The 16,152-nt window shown below is 37.9% G+C and overlaps 2 protein-coding genes across 2 annotated transcripts in view; both read left to right on the top strand.

The window, feature by feature from the left end:
• The window catches only part of LOC145721354 (ubiquitin carboxyl-terminal hydrolase MINDY-3-like), a 287,265-nt gene that overhangs the window by 165,404 nt on the left and 105,709 nt on the right, over positions 1 to 16,152 (top strand). The gene's annotated exons all lie outside the window — the stretch shown is intronic.
• ITGA8 (integrin subunit alpha 8) overlaps positions 1 to 16,152 on the top strand; it is an 85,280-nt gene that overhangs the window by 22,063 nt on the left and 47,065 nt on the right. The window contains exons 3-6 of the mRNA XM_081819185.1: positions 114 to 319; positions 5,483 to 5,575; positions 9,892 to 9,971; positions 15,232 to 15,312. Of these exons, the coding sequence (XP_081675311.1) occupies positions 114 to 319; positions 5,483 to 5,575; positions 9,892 to 9,971; positions 15,232 to 15,312 (460 nt within the window). The remainder of the gene's footprint in view (positions 1 to 113; positions 320 to 5,482; positions 5,576 to 9,891; positions 9,972 to 15,231; positions 15,313 to 16,152) is intronic.

The raw sequence follows: 16,152 nt of genomic DNA, 5'->3' as shown, positions 1-16,152 counted from the left end.
CCACCCAGGCGCCCCTCTCAGTTCTTCTCACCAGACCCTCATGATGAACCATCTTCTTATCCAAGTCTTATATTCCCACATCTTTCTTCTTTTCTTCCAAGTCCTTAAATAAGGTATCTACGAATCCAGAGAAGTATGGTACCTAATATTCCTTTTAAACTGCGTTTTTAGAGATAAGCATCAGGTCATCATTGGAGATGAAAATCATCTTACGCTCATAATCAATGCAAGAAACGAAGGAGAAGGTGCCTACGAAGCTGAACTCTTTGTGATAATACCAGAAGCGGCAGATTATGTTGGGATTGAACGCAGCAACAAGGTAATGCCTTGCACATTATTCGAAGTAGGAAAAGAGCTAGTTTTATATTGGAAGTCAAATCGATGTTAAGTAGAGCCATTTTAGCTGAGACTTTCTTCCCAAATAAAGGAGGACAAAAAGGCACTTTACTTTGGTCATCATAATAACAATGAGCCAGGAAGGGGGGTGGTCTTCTTAATCAGTATTCATATCTTTCTTGGCCATAGTGCAGAGATAAATTGGCCAAAGATTGAGAGCTGAAGCAAGGAAGAGAATACAACTGGCTGAAAGGAGAAGCTCCCTAATGCGATCTATCAGCTTGATTCCCCTGCTCACTCCCACCCTCGCTGGCTATTTTCAGACCTTTGTTTTTAGTTCCTTTACATTTCAAGCAGGGTCCCGGGAGGTCTGGTTTTCATTACTGCTTACGGAGGAAGGTCCAACCAGTCCCAGCTGAGCACTGATAACAGCCAAGACAGGCACTGGAAAGGAAACACGTTCATTTTTCTTCCTTCGTGCCCCACCTCTTTGGGACCGGGACCAAGAAAAGCCAGGTCTTCGTCATTTGTGGGTCAGGCAATGCCACCATTTATTAAACTGACAACAATGTTTTTTATAATCTTTCCTTATCAGACCACGAATCTTCTCGCTCAGGGCATCCTCAGGTTCTGCTGTGTTTTTAACCACTTGGTCTAAAAAACCATTATAAATACAGTGCAAGATATCGGAGAGAGTGCTTCGTCTTCAGAAATGTACAATCAAGAGTAGAGACCCAGCTTAACACTCTTTCACGGGAACAAGGCACAACGGGAGCTCCTTCAGGACATGCTGATGGGTTTACTCTTTTAACTACGGTTTGTTAACTGTCTGCTGGTTTCCAAATACCACAGACTCCAAGGAGTTTGAGCATTCTAATGACTACATACTTCAGTGAAGAATAATTCCTCTAAAGAGATGTTAGCGAGTTGTTGTGGTGTTGATACTTTATAGGCATTTAAAAACGTAAGGAATGCAAAATCCTCTACTCACACCTCTAGGCTTGTGGTTTATGTGTTGGTTAAATTATCTTCTTGGTAAAAAAAATAAACCCAGGTGAGTAATAATCGTGTATCTTTGGCAGTCATAAAATCATCATGAGTTTCTGTTGCAGAAATTTGTAGAAAAAGATCACCTAGGGTGCCTGGGTGGCTCAGTCGGTGAAGCGACTGCCTTCGGCTCAGGTCATGATCCTGGAGTCCCGGGATCGAGTCCCACATCGGGCTCCCTGCTTGGCGGGGAGTCTGCTTCTCCCTCTGACCCTCCCCCCTCTCATGTGCTCTCTCTCATTCTTTCTCTCAAATAAATAAATAAAATCTTAAAAAAAAGAAAAGAAAAAGATCACCTATGCACACTAACACACAAATAACTGTATAAACAAACAAAAAAGTTCAAGTATGTTATTTTTAAAAATATTCCAGGGCTCCGCTCCTATTTTCATTTGATTCCTTCATGTCCCTCCACCCCTGACTTCATTAAACAAAGCGTCTATTCTAAAATGTTCTTTTAGCAAAACATCCAGTTTACTGTTCACTTTGTTGCGTGGAAAATACGGGAGAACATTTATCGCTTCTATCTTTGGCTGTAAACATCACAACAGACATTATCCATAATCTCAAAGAAGTCCTTAACTATTTTTCTTCCATCAATTTCCCTTGGGCAGAGATTTAGCTCGGTCTTTGAATTTCACATGACTAAGCCACGTTCTAATTTATTCTTTGTTTTTAAGCAGTTTGAGGTTTTGTGTACCTTTTTATTTAAACTCAGTTCAAGTTTTTTTTCTTTTTTTTTAGACATTTTTCTCCAGGGGGAAACATATTAGGATTATCTGATTGTAAGTTTTGTTATTCTTTTGTTAAAAACATTCATCTTTTCGAAAATGTAGATGTTGACCATCTCTTTCTCTGGAAACCTTCACTGAGCCAGACTTCATACTTCTCTTTGCTGACTTTTTCTAATAAGGGCCTATGCGCTTTATATTATGATTCTTATTGATATTAGTATTGCTGTAGAATAGATATAATATAAAATTTACCATTTTAGCCACTTTTTAAATGTGCAGTTCAGTGGCATTAAGTACCTTCTTGTGCCTTCTTGTGCAACACCTAGCGCAGAACGTTTTCATCTTCCCAGATGGAGACCCTGTACTCATCCAACCCTAAGTCCCTCTTCCCCCGGCCCCTGGTAAGCCCCGTTCGACTTTCTGTCTGTGAATTTGGCTATATGGGGGACCTCCCATGCTGCCTTTCTCGGCCTCACACCCACCTCACATTCAGCGTGTCCAGAACTAGGCTTGTCATCTTCCCAAACTCACGCTTCTCCCCGACTCCCATTTCTTGTCTCAGAGAATGATACCGGTAACCACCTCGTTTCTACAGCCCGCTCAGCCCCGGGCTCTCCAGTTCGTCTCTTCTCTCCACCCATCTGCCACTGTCACTGCCTTCATCTGGGCTGGCGTGATCTTTTACTGAGATGACCACAGTCTTCTAACTCATCTCGCTGCCTGCCTGCCTCCACACAGGGTACTCCTCTCCCTACCATGTAAATCTGACCCTACTGCTTCTTGCTGAAGACCCTCACTAGGTCCCCATCACTTTTTGGGTAAAATCCAGATCACTCCAATAACTAACAAGGCCCTTAATTCTATCGCCCCTGTTTACTCCTTTAGCCTCATGACGGGGCTTTGATTCTTTCCTTTACCCCACACCCTAAATTCCAGCAGGACTGATTTTGTCTCCGGTTCCTGTAATACCCATGTGCTCTCTTGCCACAGAAATTGCGGCTGCTGTTCCTTCTCTCGGACGCACCAACTGCACTCCCTCCTCCCCCGTATCCAGCTTACTCCTTTCTGTTTATCCTTCAGGCTTCAGCTCGGTCATGATTGAGGCTGCAAACATTTATTGAGCAATTGAGATGGGCTGGGCACTGCTCTGAGATCTTATATGGGTTTAATATACTTAATCCCCATAACAGCCTTATAGAGAAACAGCAAGTCTGTCCCTATCCCCCACTTGGTAGACGAGGAGAAATTCAGTAACATGCCCAAAGTTACACAGCTAGTACAGAGCAGAACCGAGACTCACACCTCCACTGTTAGGTCTGATCCCGGGCTCTGAGCCACTGATCTGCACTGTCCCCCACAGCTTTGATGTCACTTCTTTGGGGGGGGCGTGGGGGCGCTGCTCTGGTCCTTAAATCTAGGTGCATAACTTCCCTATCACTATGACTCTCTCCTATCCTAAAACTCCAACTGCACTGATTATGTTTCCATTGCTTGTTATAATTGCTTGTGATTACTTATTACAATTGTTAGGATCATTGGAAATTGAGTGAGGACATGGATCTTTTTTTCAATGCCTGGTAAACAGCAGGTACACAGTAAATATTTTTAGTGAATGAATAATATCTTAAGAGCTATAAATGGATTAGAGCAGGCGTGTCCCTGTAACAGCTAAGGAAAAGAACCTAGAAATATGTAGAAAAACAATCATTGTTTCACTCAGAGAAAGGAAATAAAGGTTAAAAAAAGAAAAAGTGGGAGGGTCTGGGTAAGAAAAGATCTTTGATTGATGTGAAAAAAAGCTATTTCCAGAAAACTGGAAAAAATGTATATATAACTTTTAACCTTTAGATAAGATAAAATATTTACTATAGAAACTAAGTCCTTGAATTATATTCAAGGGACTCATGGAAATTTTGAAAAGCTTTTGCTGGGTTCTTTTTTTCTGTTTTCAGGACTGAGTTAATAATTCGAACACAAAAGTTCTCTCTGTACAATTAGGGTTAGATACAGATCCTTAAGAATTTAAATACATGCTAATTCTACCTTTCAGAGGAGAGAATGTTACCAGCTTTTTGAAACTGTGTTTCTTAGCTGCTTAGAATACTAACATGTCATTCAGATTATTTGGACAGAGCATGTATTGAATTGCCTCCAGATATCAGTCATTCACTCCTTTCTCGTGAGTCTAAACAGACTTTTCAGTGGTCGTGCCTCCCTGGGTGATTACAGGAGGGAGGATTTTATAGTTACTTGGGTTTCTGTCTATCTCATTTCAGACTCCTCTTAGGAAGTAGTGGGAGCTACTTCGGCTCTGCATCTCCCCTTTACTACTTTGTGCCCAACACTGTTCTAGGCTCTGGGAATAGAACAGATACAAAACCCCCTGCTTCCCTGAAGTTAATTTTCTCAAAGCATATGATTTACTTACAAAATTCTTTACCTGGATGTGTTTGTTTAGCACTTCTTTGTTTTGGTGTTGGATCTTGGTCTTTCTGAATTAAGTGGGAAGAATGGAATGGAGGACGGTTTCTGAAACTTTTACATGAAAAGTCACATTACTTCCTTAGATGAAATTTCAGTAGAGCTGACAGATGGACCAATGGTCCTCATATTCAGAACCCTCTTCCTTGGACCTCTCCGGGGACAAAAATTCCCAAAAGGTTGCTCCTTTGTGAAAGTCTTCCTACTGCAAGCTTATCTCTGGGAATGAGGGTGACAGGGCATATATTAGTGGCATTTAGTAAATTAGAGGGAAATAATGCCTCTTCAAACTTGAGTTTTTATACTTTCTAACAAGAATAGGATATGGGGGAGGAAGGGAGCAGGAAGCACTAGGTAAACATAAAAGTATTCTCTTCCCATCTTAAGTATTTAGAGGATGGAACTAAGCTTGATTGTATAATCTCAAACTAGGACCATGGTGTGTAGGAGTTTGTGTTCAGAGCAAATCTCTTGCAAATGCTCCTCGAGTCATATGATATCCTCTACTAATACCTGTCATTTCATTTTTTGCAATAGCTTTGTTCAGTGATGTTTACTTATCTGTGATCTTCATGGCCCGAATTTAACATTAGCAGTAGTGAAAGTAATTTCTAAAATGTTCATTATTTTATGTAGTAAGCATTTTCCTCCTCAGGGAAACACACTAAGTATGTTTACCAATCCAATTTCTTCCTATAATTAAACTTTGATTCTTTTTTTTTCTCTCAAGTTTCTCTTCTGAGTTAATGGTCACACATGAATTCTTGGGCACAGTTGCCCACACAGGTGTTTGAAATCAAGAGAAGCTTCCCAAGTTGCCTTTGGGACAGGATGTAACTTATTTGTCCCCTGAGCTCCAATGGTGGTGTTCTTTCCCATTGCAGGACCTGCGACCACTGAGCTGTGAGTACAAGATGGAAAATATAACCAGGATGGTGGTATGTGACCTTGGGAACCCTATGGTGGCAGGAACAAATGTAAGAGAAAACTAGAAGCCCTTACTAAGTTCTAATTGAATTTTAAAGAGAGCTAGTACAAAGCTCCCCAATTAGCACTCAGCAGGTTAGCACCTGGCAACTAAAACAAATTAGGCAGGAAATTACCAGGGTGGTGGATTAAACATTCTATCCTATACAGGGTAGGGAATCTAAGGTTAAAAACTCAAAAAGATGAATACTTTTATATGCTTTCTCTTTTGACTTTACTCTTACATGTCTTTTAGATGCTTTATGAAGATGTTTTGCTGAAGATTTTCTCTTGGTATATTTTTTCTTTGAATGTCACTGCAGTTTTTTCTTTGTATTCAGTAAATGACTTAAGAAATAACATAAAGATTTTAGCAAGGAAGATTAAGCTTTTATTTTTGACATACCTCCCACATAATATCATTCGCAGTATTTTTATATTAAAATGTTACCATAACCCAGCTTTTGAGTTAGCTTTACCAGGTCTATATTTTCCATGTATTTTAATTGAAGAATAATACAGAAAACTGTAGCAAGAAAAACAAAAGATAATAATCTGTAATGTGCTTTTGAAAGAATAAGGGCATGTTTTTCTTCTTCTTTTTCTTTGTTTCCAGATTTAGGAACTTTTCATTCAGGATGACTTGTGGACAATAAGCTTATTTTATTCAATAGCTATTTAAGTACACATAGTAACTTCTTGTAATAAATATCTTAGTGGCAATACTTATGAAGTCATAAATCAGAAAAAATTCTGAAATCTGCAAATACTGCATACTTAAATGTTGCATAAACTAAACATACATATTCCTGTTTTAAATTAGATATTTATGATTATCAATAAAGTGGCCTATTTGAAAAAAATTTTCATAAAAATTTATAATTGCATAGGTTTGTATTAGAATAGCTTCCCAAAATATATTCCAAAGAGTACTGATCCCTTGAGATAAGGCTTTAAAGGGGAGTTCTGTGGTCAATGCTGAGTATCATATCCTCCTCTGGGGCATTCACATGCACGTTTGCATTTTAAAGGTGCTGAGAAGTCCTGCAGTAAATAAACCTTTTAGCCCAGGATCGCTCACATTTATTTGAGCATTTGAAACTATCAAGAAATACCTATTCCCAATTTATACTTTAGGGTATTGTGCTAGAATAGTATTTTTGCTTTTCTACACCCTAATAAACTCTATTCCATGATCCCAGGTATTTATGAAGTGTGCCAAGCTATAGTCTAGTAAACTCACTTGTTGGGTCAAAAAAAGTAAATATTTAAATGAAAGATAAAATTCTATAACAGATTTTTATTAGCTAACATGTACTGATTGCCCTCTGTGTTATAAGCCCATCACTGGGTGCTCTGTCTTTTATGTTATCTCATTAAATTTTCAAAACCAACAATCCCATGAGTTGAGTATTTCTCCTATGTTATAGGTGAAGAAACTGAGAAATGTTAAATATTATGTTAAATAAATTTCCCAAAGTCACACAGGTATTGAATGACAAAACCAAGGTTTAAACCAGGACTGAACACAAAGTCCATGTTCTATCCGGTTGTCAAAATTGTGAAAAGTACTTGGATAAAAACTAATGAATAACAGATGAGATGAGATTTTTAAAAGAAGCCATGAAAGATAGAATGGGATTTCTAAGCTGAGAAGTTAGAACATTTTTCATTAGAATCCTTTTATCTAGAGACTAGTAAGTCCTTTTGCTAGTGTCCAAGAAAAACCCAACCACCTAGTTTGGTGTAGAGAAGAGGTCTACCCAAAGCCAAAGAGGAAGAAATTGACATGGTAGCAGCAGGATTTGCAACTAGAGGTGACCAGGCGCTCATTCCTTTGTCAGTATTAAAAGTGTTAAATCTAAACTAGAGATCATCTAAGATCATTAATAACTAAGAATAATCTTGGAACAAAAATTGGCCACTGGGGACATTCCAAGTGGAGGGTAAAAATGGCAGTGTGGCCTTAACCACATATGTGTTTATGTGGCAGGATGTCAATCCATTTTACCCACAAATAATTTTTGGAAGTCAAGGAAGTAAATTGTTTGTATTCATTTATCTGTGAGGTCTGTAGTGGAAGAAACCTAATAGCTTTCTTATCTCGCCCTTTAATGCCCTTAAATACATCAAATTTTATAGCATTCTGTTTTGTTATAAAACATTTTGATTTATTTACTTCTTCATTTTGTACTTTAAAAAAAATAGTCTCAGTGGATTGTAGTAAAATTCCAAATGTAAAAGCGGTCCTAAATATTAAAAAGCATCATAAATCACCAGGACCATTTATTTTAGTCCCAATATTTAAAAAAAAAGAATTTTCAAGAGACTTTTTATTTAATTTAATAAAACATTCTAGTTAGTATTCAGAAGTATTACTTCTGATTTATAAGTAGTAATGTCATTTTCATATAACATCTATATGTGCCAAAAAGAATTCATAAAAACTTGCAAAATCTCTCAATCAGCAAAACAAAAAAGTAGTGGTCCCACAGAGGTTCTTTAGAATCAATGCCCAGAGATCTGGTGTTCGGTTCTAGTTGAAAACACACGGGTCTCTTACCGATACAAAATTGTCACATCATTGTTGTGTCTTTGTCCCAGGATCAATTGTTCTATAATGAAGACCAACATTAGCCAGGCTTCTTCCCAATACAGTAAGATCCCCATCACTGGAACTGTGCAAATGACAGCACACTCCTTCACATCATTCTTTCAACCATTTTTATTGTACCCCTTCTATATGCCTGATACTAAGCTAGAGTCTCACAACATCAAGATGAAAATATACAATCCCCATTCAATAAGAAACTCAAAATTAGCAATATCAGAGGTTGAGTGATAGGAGAGTAGCAAAGAAGGAGATAGGGAATAAAGAGAAAATTTCTGCCTGACCTGGCCTGTGGGACCATACAGTATATTGCAGGAGGATCTTTTTCCTGAGCTTTGAAGCGTGAGTAGAACCTCTTCAAGTAGAAAAAGCAGGAAAAGTTTTAAGAGGTTTCCAAAGAAGAGAAGAGTTTATGTGCAAAGTCCCAGAGGTCTGACCGAAAATCGCACATTTGGTATTATAAAGGAATTCATCGTGGCTGCAGCGTAAGGATGGATTGGCTTAATAATTAGACACACCTGGCTTTGAATCCCAGCTTTGCCATTTATCAGTTGTGATAACTTGGACGAGTCACATTGAAATTCGAGAAGCCCCATGTTTAGGAATATTTGGAGCAGTGCAATTATATGATGTATATAAAGCCACTAGGGCAGTTCCTGGCTGGTAGCACGATCAGTAAGGGCTAGTTAAATAATGATGATGACTTATGATAAAAATAAAGATTTACTAGTTCATATTATTACTGGTTCATATTAACGCAAGTTTTTAATCACTGATTTGATTCTCATAGCGTAGTAGCCAGGAAGAGTACAGGTCCCGGAGTCAGTTTGCAGGAATTTCAATTCCAACTCTACAATTCACTTGCTGTGCACCTGGAGGAGGGAACTTCATTTCCCTAACCCTCAGATTACTGCTCGATTGTAAAATGTCAGCAATCACAGTACCTACCTGTGGGGTGGTTGTCATGATTATGTGAGACAAGGCATGTAAGGTTTACCACAATACATGGGAGAGTAAGTCATATAATTACTTAGCTCTTATTTTTACTTCCTTATTTATATTATCGTTGGATTTATTTTCCCCAACATTTTAAAAATCTGTCCTCAAATTAAAAAAATAATAAGAACGGCTTCAAAACTTGAGAAAATAAAGAAAGGTGGAAAAAACAATCCGTACACTCATAACCTTAATATAACCATAGCATGTTATTCTGATATATTTTCTTACCATACACCCTCACTCCTGTACAGTAATTTTTCCATCGATAAACTTTTAAAACAATAGGTGAAACACGTTGCACTGTTTCTTTATGGGTCATCATTACATTAGAAGTATTTTCCACATCTTTGCATAGACTTCACAGCCATAATTTCAATGACTACCTAAATGTGCATCAAACACAAGCATTACTGTTATCTAAATCAACCATCTCTCATATATTTAGGTTGCTTTTAATTTAGCACATAGGAAGGTGGCCGGAGAAGAGTTCATACGGGGCTAAATGAAGGGAAGGAACCATAATGTACGGGGACTTGAATTGTCTGGGCCCTGTCATCTTAGTTACATGACTTCCTCTCAGCAACCCAGGGTGGAAGCAAAGAAAAGGACAGCAATCTAGGATGGGGATTTGCAGGGATGACTTAAAAAAGATTTTTACGCTGTGTAGAAAGTCCCTCCCTGTCATAAACTTAGTGTCTTGTGATTTTTTTCTTCTAGTATTCTCTGGGCCTCCGATTTGCAGTTCCACGTCTTGAGAAAACAAACATGAGCATTAACTTCGATCTCCAAATCAGAAGGTTAGATTTTTAAGTGCCTAAAATTATGGTCAGCATTCAATATAGAGAGTGAAATGAATAGCCACTCTTCAAGCTCCTTAACCTTAAAAGTTCTCCTGAAATTAGAACCCAGACATTCACAGATCATTTTTCCTTTGTTTCTGTTATTTCAGTTTTGTAATTTTTTAATTAATTAATTAATTTATTTATTTATTTATTTATTTTTATTATTTTAGAAAAGAGATCTATTCTATAGGCCAAGTTATTTTACTAAAAATTTTGGCCTGGGTACCCTCCCACTCACATTTACCTCCATTTTTCCTCATTCTGATTCACTTCCCTTCTCCCACCCTCACCAACACCCTACTACATACCCACCATGCTCTCAGCTGGGGGTCGGCTAATCCCTGAGAATAAAATTTTTGCAAAAAAGCATAGATTATGCATTTGCAATCTTGAAATCTAACTCTTCAAGAACCAATGAGTCTCTGATAGTTTCATTGTGAGCACCACGGCAGGAAGCAGGTGTGATCATATATTCATTCAGAGCCTTCATTCAGGGCCTTCTCTGGTAACTACAAGCCAAAGCAGGTAAGTAGCTGCCCCTTTTTCCTAAGACTGACCCTTTACAGATGTTCAAGTGTAACTACTTTTTCACTGTCTATTCCGTTTGCTCCTTCATGGCTGAAAATAATATTTAATGAGTGGGAAGTCTTGTAGGGAGCAGTGTGCATGAAAGCCCAACTGTGGACTTCAACCCATTAGCCAGTAATGGAATCAATTTAATGGCTCCAGGCCAGTATTAAAAGAGAAGGAGATTGAATAGAATGTAATATACCAGAGTCCTGTTCATGAAACAATCCAATTAGATAAATATAAATGTGTATAGTAAGATACCCTGTGAAATGTCTATATTTCTTTTGTGGTCTGCAATTTTAAATGTCTGAACAACATTGATATAAACAGCATTTGTTCAGTGCGGTGGACCCTTATTCTAACTATAACACAACTCTGAAGTCCGTCTCTACAGTTTGGTTTTCAAATACTAGTGTGCAGTGTGACTCAATCTCTAAACTTATCTTCTGTCCTGTAAGAAGTGATTGGAGAGTGTTGACTTTGTGCAATGGATTACTTTTTAATAGCTGCTTTGATTAAAGGTTTAGAGTTTTTTAGAAGTATATAAACTCTATAAGAATATAGCAGATTTTTAAAATCTACAACCTAGGGGAACCTGGATGGCACAGTTGGTCAGGCAACTGACTCTTGGTTTTGGCTCAGGTCATGATTTCAGGGTCCTGAGATCAAGCCCCACATTGGGCTCCACGCTCAGCATGGAATCTGCTTGGATTCTCTCCCTCTCCCTCAGCCCCTCCCATTCATGTTCTCTCTCTCTCTTTCTCTCTCTTCTCTCTCTCTCAAAGAAATAAATCTTTTTAAAATATTTTAAAAATCTACAACCAATATCACAAACCACATCCCCTAAATTTTATGATACACTTCTAAGAAGGAAGGTTTTCTAACTTACCTTAGGTCCTTTTCTGACCTTAATTAGGTCTTTTTTAAAATTTAACTTACTATTTTCTGCTAGAGATTTTTAAAAATTTTTACCCGTCTTAGTGATGAGATGCAGACAGAATGAATTCTGTAATATCATTTTACCAAAAGCTTATTAAATCACTTCTTTGTATAGATATAAATGTATATCTTCCAAAAGTTTCAGGTAGTCCTAAATATTTTCATTTGGGAAATATCTGTAAGTTTTCAGAAAAAAAGAAAAAAAGTAAAGGCACTCCATAGTGAGGACCACCATCACTCCAGACGGTAGCCTGAAGTTTCTTTTTCTCACCATTACTGTCTGTGACATTGGTCCTGCAATGACATGAAGATACATCTCTCATGAAATATAAACCCTTTATTTAGAAAAAAAATCTGGTACAAAGATGTAAAGCAAATTCCTTGACACATCCTTCTTACTTTTGATTACAGTTACAGGTAACAGAATGAATGCAACTAGTAATTCACTCAAGGAGCAAAGGACACCAAATGATGTTCTAAATGCCTTCCCCAAATCCATCCTGGAGATCATCATTCAAATAGTGAATTCAGCAATGAAGTGCTAAATTTGATGGAAAATAGAAATGGCCACATTTTAACATCCCCCTTCATCTAAAAGAATGGACAGTGATTATATTCTATCCTTACATGCTATAGAAACTCATGACTATTTTAATATTATCTTGAAAAATATATATATAAAAATGCAGAAATGAAGAACCAGAGAGGCTACAGGGACATACATAAACCATCAAATTCCCAAAACAGACATTTCAGAGATGAAAATGTTTGAGAATACTTAACACTGAGGTGAGCATTTATCTACATGCTTTCCAAGGACATAAATAAGTATTTAATGGACAGTTTGCATTCAATTTAAATGTGTTAAAACCAAAAATAAATTAAACCAAATGCTCTGAAGTCTAAATTCTTAAGCTTTTGACCACATTGACCACTGTTACCCACATTTAATGTCCTTTTCCACAAACAGAACCCAAAAGAGAAACGGGGCTTTATTTATTAATAAACTTAAAATAGTTCATGTTACCAAATGTTTGCATTAAATGGTCTCTTCACTCCGTGGCTCTGTGTGACATGTAAACATTCTCCTCCCTGAGTACAGTGGGTCTCAGATCGCAATTCCCACATACAAATAGGTCTTCATGATGTCATTGACATTGCTTCCTCGGCCGTGGTGAAATGAACATCGTATTGTATTTGCTGACGTTCCAAAGACCACAGAAAGCACAGAGGGAATGTTAGAAAACAGAAAATAGGAAACAGTAAGGAAAAAGAAAATAGCATCAGAGCAATAAGTAAAAAATATGTTTATCCTTGGTGCATGACATAGGGTGTAGTCATGGAGAGGAAATCCATCATTCCTGCATAGAACTAGCACCAACAGTATAAATAGCTCAGCGTCCAGGCGGTGGGTGATGGATTGCTTGTTTGAACGTAGCAGTGGTATTAGCGAGGGAGGTTTCCTTCCAGGAAAGAGGTCAAGGAAGCATCTAAGTTATCTATCAAGCCCAGTGCCTTTCTTACCAGGACATATTGTTGATACCACTGGTTGATTACAGCACCAAGTGTCATGACAAAGCTGTGTGACAGAGGACAATTTTGAGTAGCCGGCCAGATCTAGTCTCCACATCTGCTGTTGCTCTCATTACTTTGCAAAATAGCCTCTGTCAGCTTCCGATGAGACTTCGGTCCGAAGATGATTTCAGTGCCTGACACCTATTTACATTTTCAGGGTGTTGTGAGTAAAGGCAATTGTGTCATTTCAACCACGTGGAAACAAAATGCAATGACATTATGGGACAGCTTAAATGAAACTTTTTTTTCTTAATTTGTATATCCACTGCTGCAAAGCAGTGAGAACTGGAAAATTGAACCAAGTCTGGGTAATGTGTGGAACAATGAGACTTAAATTTCTAAACTAAAGAGTTTCCCGTCATGCATTTGGAACTACACAATGTGTGACAAGTAGAATTACTTAATGACTTCTTGCTGGTTAGCAATTCAGTAATTAAAATATAAAACAAAACAAAACTCTTCAGTTGACTGATTTTCCCCAGATGTGATAATAATAAAGTGGCCTGGAAACTGGGGTTCAGACTTTGATGAACAAGCCCCCCTAGACTCGTCACAAGGTTAGCCGTGATGCCCCATGACAGGAAATGAGCCTGACATTGGCCTGTTTATATCTTTTATGTGTGTTTGTGGTTGAAGTGGCCTTATCAGTATAAACAATCAGACAAGGCTTTTCAAAAAGCATTGTGGGAACGATTCTGTCTCCTCCTCCTTGGAAAGCCGGTTCTTATCATCTCTCCAGCTCCCACATTTGGAAAGCTTCAAAAGCCAGTCAGACCATACCCCATTACCACCACTGCGGTGTGAAAGCTTATAATTGAATCTGCATGAAAGTCGATGATGAAAAGAGGAGGCTTTCTCTTCTTAATGAGACCTGGATATAAACATGACCTGTCCGTGGTAGGGTGTGACCACATCTGTTTGCTGAAAGCTGCATTATCTTTGGGATATGAGGGTGACTCTAGGGAAAGCAAAATGGGGTTATAAAAGCAAATGGCGTCTGCATTCAAAGCTCAGCTACTGGTCCAGCCTCTTGTGAGAACATGTTTCATTTTCCTGACAGGACTGGATGCTTAACATGCATTTTTTAAAAATTAAATTTCATATGTAGGCACAGCTGGGAAGCACATTCAGTTAAGCGTCCGACTCTTGGTTTCGGCTCAGGGTTGTGAGATTGAGCCCCACCCCGGGCTCTGCACTCGGCGTGGAATCTGCTTTGAGTTTCTCTCTCCCTCTCCCTCTGCTCCTCAATCCCCCCACGCTCTCTCTCTCTAAAATAAATAAATAAATCTTTTTAAAAAAAAATTAAGTTTCATAGTAATTATATTTGCTTGAGAGAAAAAAAACAGCAGACTTAAAAATAATTTTGCCACTGTTCAAAGAAACATTATCAAACACGCACTTTCTATCCTGAGATTCTTGATGCACCTGACAACATCTATGTCATCTCCTAAATGCCTTAACATGAGCTGCCCAAATTCCTAGGGTCTTGCTTCTTCCCGCCATTGGCTATGATTTCAATTCCCTCTCGCCCCCCACCCTAGTCAGCCAGTGAGCATGCAGTGAATGTACACTTATTTTAATATTACTGCAGAAATAAACCATAAGGAAGATAAATTTGCTGCCAAAACAATGTATGGTGTGATGCATTCCAGAGCCAAACACAAATGCTTTTTCCATTATGTGCTGCTCTTAGATTATCCATGCTAGTTCTCTTCTTTATTAGCATGGAGAATCAGGAGTTGATTGTGCCTTCCGTTCCCATTTAATGGGCAATGAACTTGATGCACGGAGAAGTAAGGAATGTGTCCAAGGTAGAAGCTGGAAAATGAACTTAGCTCGCTGCCTTCTTGGTTTAGCCATTGAAACAAAAAAGGGTTAGCTTTTCTAGATGTCTGTTGTGTTTTCAGATAAGATGTCTTTTCATGGAAAGTTATTACATTCCTTTTACTCATAAAGAATCTTAGCATTTCCATTTTCAAATGGTTATGATTTTGTAGAATGGATATGCCATTGTTTCCTGAATGATTGTATTAGTAATGTTTGTTGTTCTTTTGATCTACAGAATGTTATGGTGGTATATTGTAACATGTCTGAAAAAATATATTTAAATCATATTGTCCTTGTGTTTTAGTTCCAACAAGGACAACCCAGACAGCAATTTTGTGAGCCTGCAAATCAACATCACTGCTGTAGCTCAAGTAGAAATAAGAGGGTAAGTAATAATCAAGTCATTGTAGTAGTTATACTGTAGTAATAGCTTTAATTATGAAAAAACACTAGTAAAAATTATACGGAATTTTCCTAATGCATTAGCAATCACAATTCATTTTGGTTATAAATTTTCATTCTTTTCTACCCATCATTAGACTTCCATTGAAAACTAGAGTAAACCCTATATGGTAATTAACTCAAAGGATATCAAAACAAGAGATCACTTTATTCCCCAAACTGACAGATCAGTAATCAGACTATAAAAACTAGTGATAAGAAGTCAGATAAAATCAACAAACCTGTGATTGCCCAAAACTCTCACTTCTCCAGTAATTATTTTGGCATAATGAAAACTCAGCCTTATTCTACATCTTGAGTTGAACAAATGGCTAACTCTTAGATGTGAGGGTTTCTGGGATTTACATTTTTGTACATTGAGGTCTTTCAACCATTTGGAGTCTATTTTTGTGTGTGGTATAAGGAAATGGTCCAGTTTCATTCTTCTGCATGTGGCTGTCCAATTTTCCCAACACCATTTGTTGAAGAGACTGTCTTTGTTCCATTGGACATTCTTTCCTGCTTTGTCAAAGAGGAGTTGACCATAGAGTTGAGGGTCCATTTCTGGGCTCTCTATTCTGTTCCATTGATCTATGTGTCTGTTTTGTGCCACTACCATACTGTCTTGATGATGACAGCTTTGTAATAGAGCTGGAAGTCCGGAATTGTGATGCCACCAGATTTGCTTTGCTTTTTCAACATTCCTCTGGCTACTCAGGGTCTTTTCTGGTTCCATACAAGTTTTAGGATTATTTGTTCCATTTCTTTGAAAAAAGTTGATGGT

This window comes from Leptonychotes weddellii, chromosome 5 (assembly GCF_054177405.1).
Source record: "Leptonychotes weddellii isolate Sample4059 chromosome 5, ASM5417740v2, whole genome shotgun sequence".
Lineage (NCBI taxonomy): Eukaryota > Metazoa > Chordata > Mammalia > Carnivora > Phocidae > Leptonychotes > Leptonychotes weddellii.
This window is presented reverse-complemented; position numbering and strand designations above follow the sequence as displayed.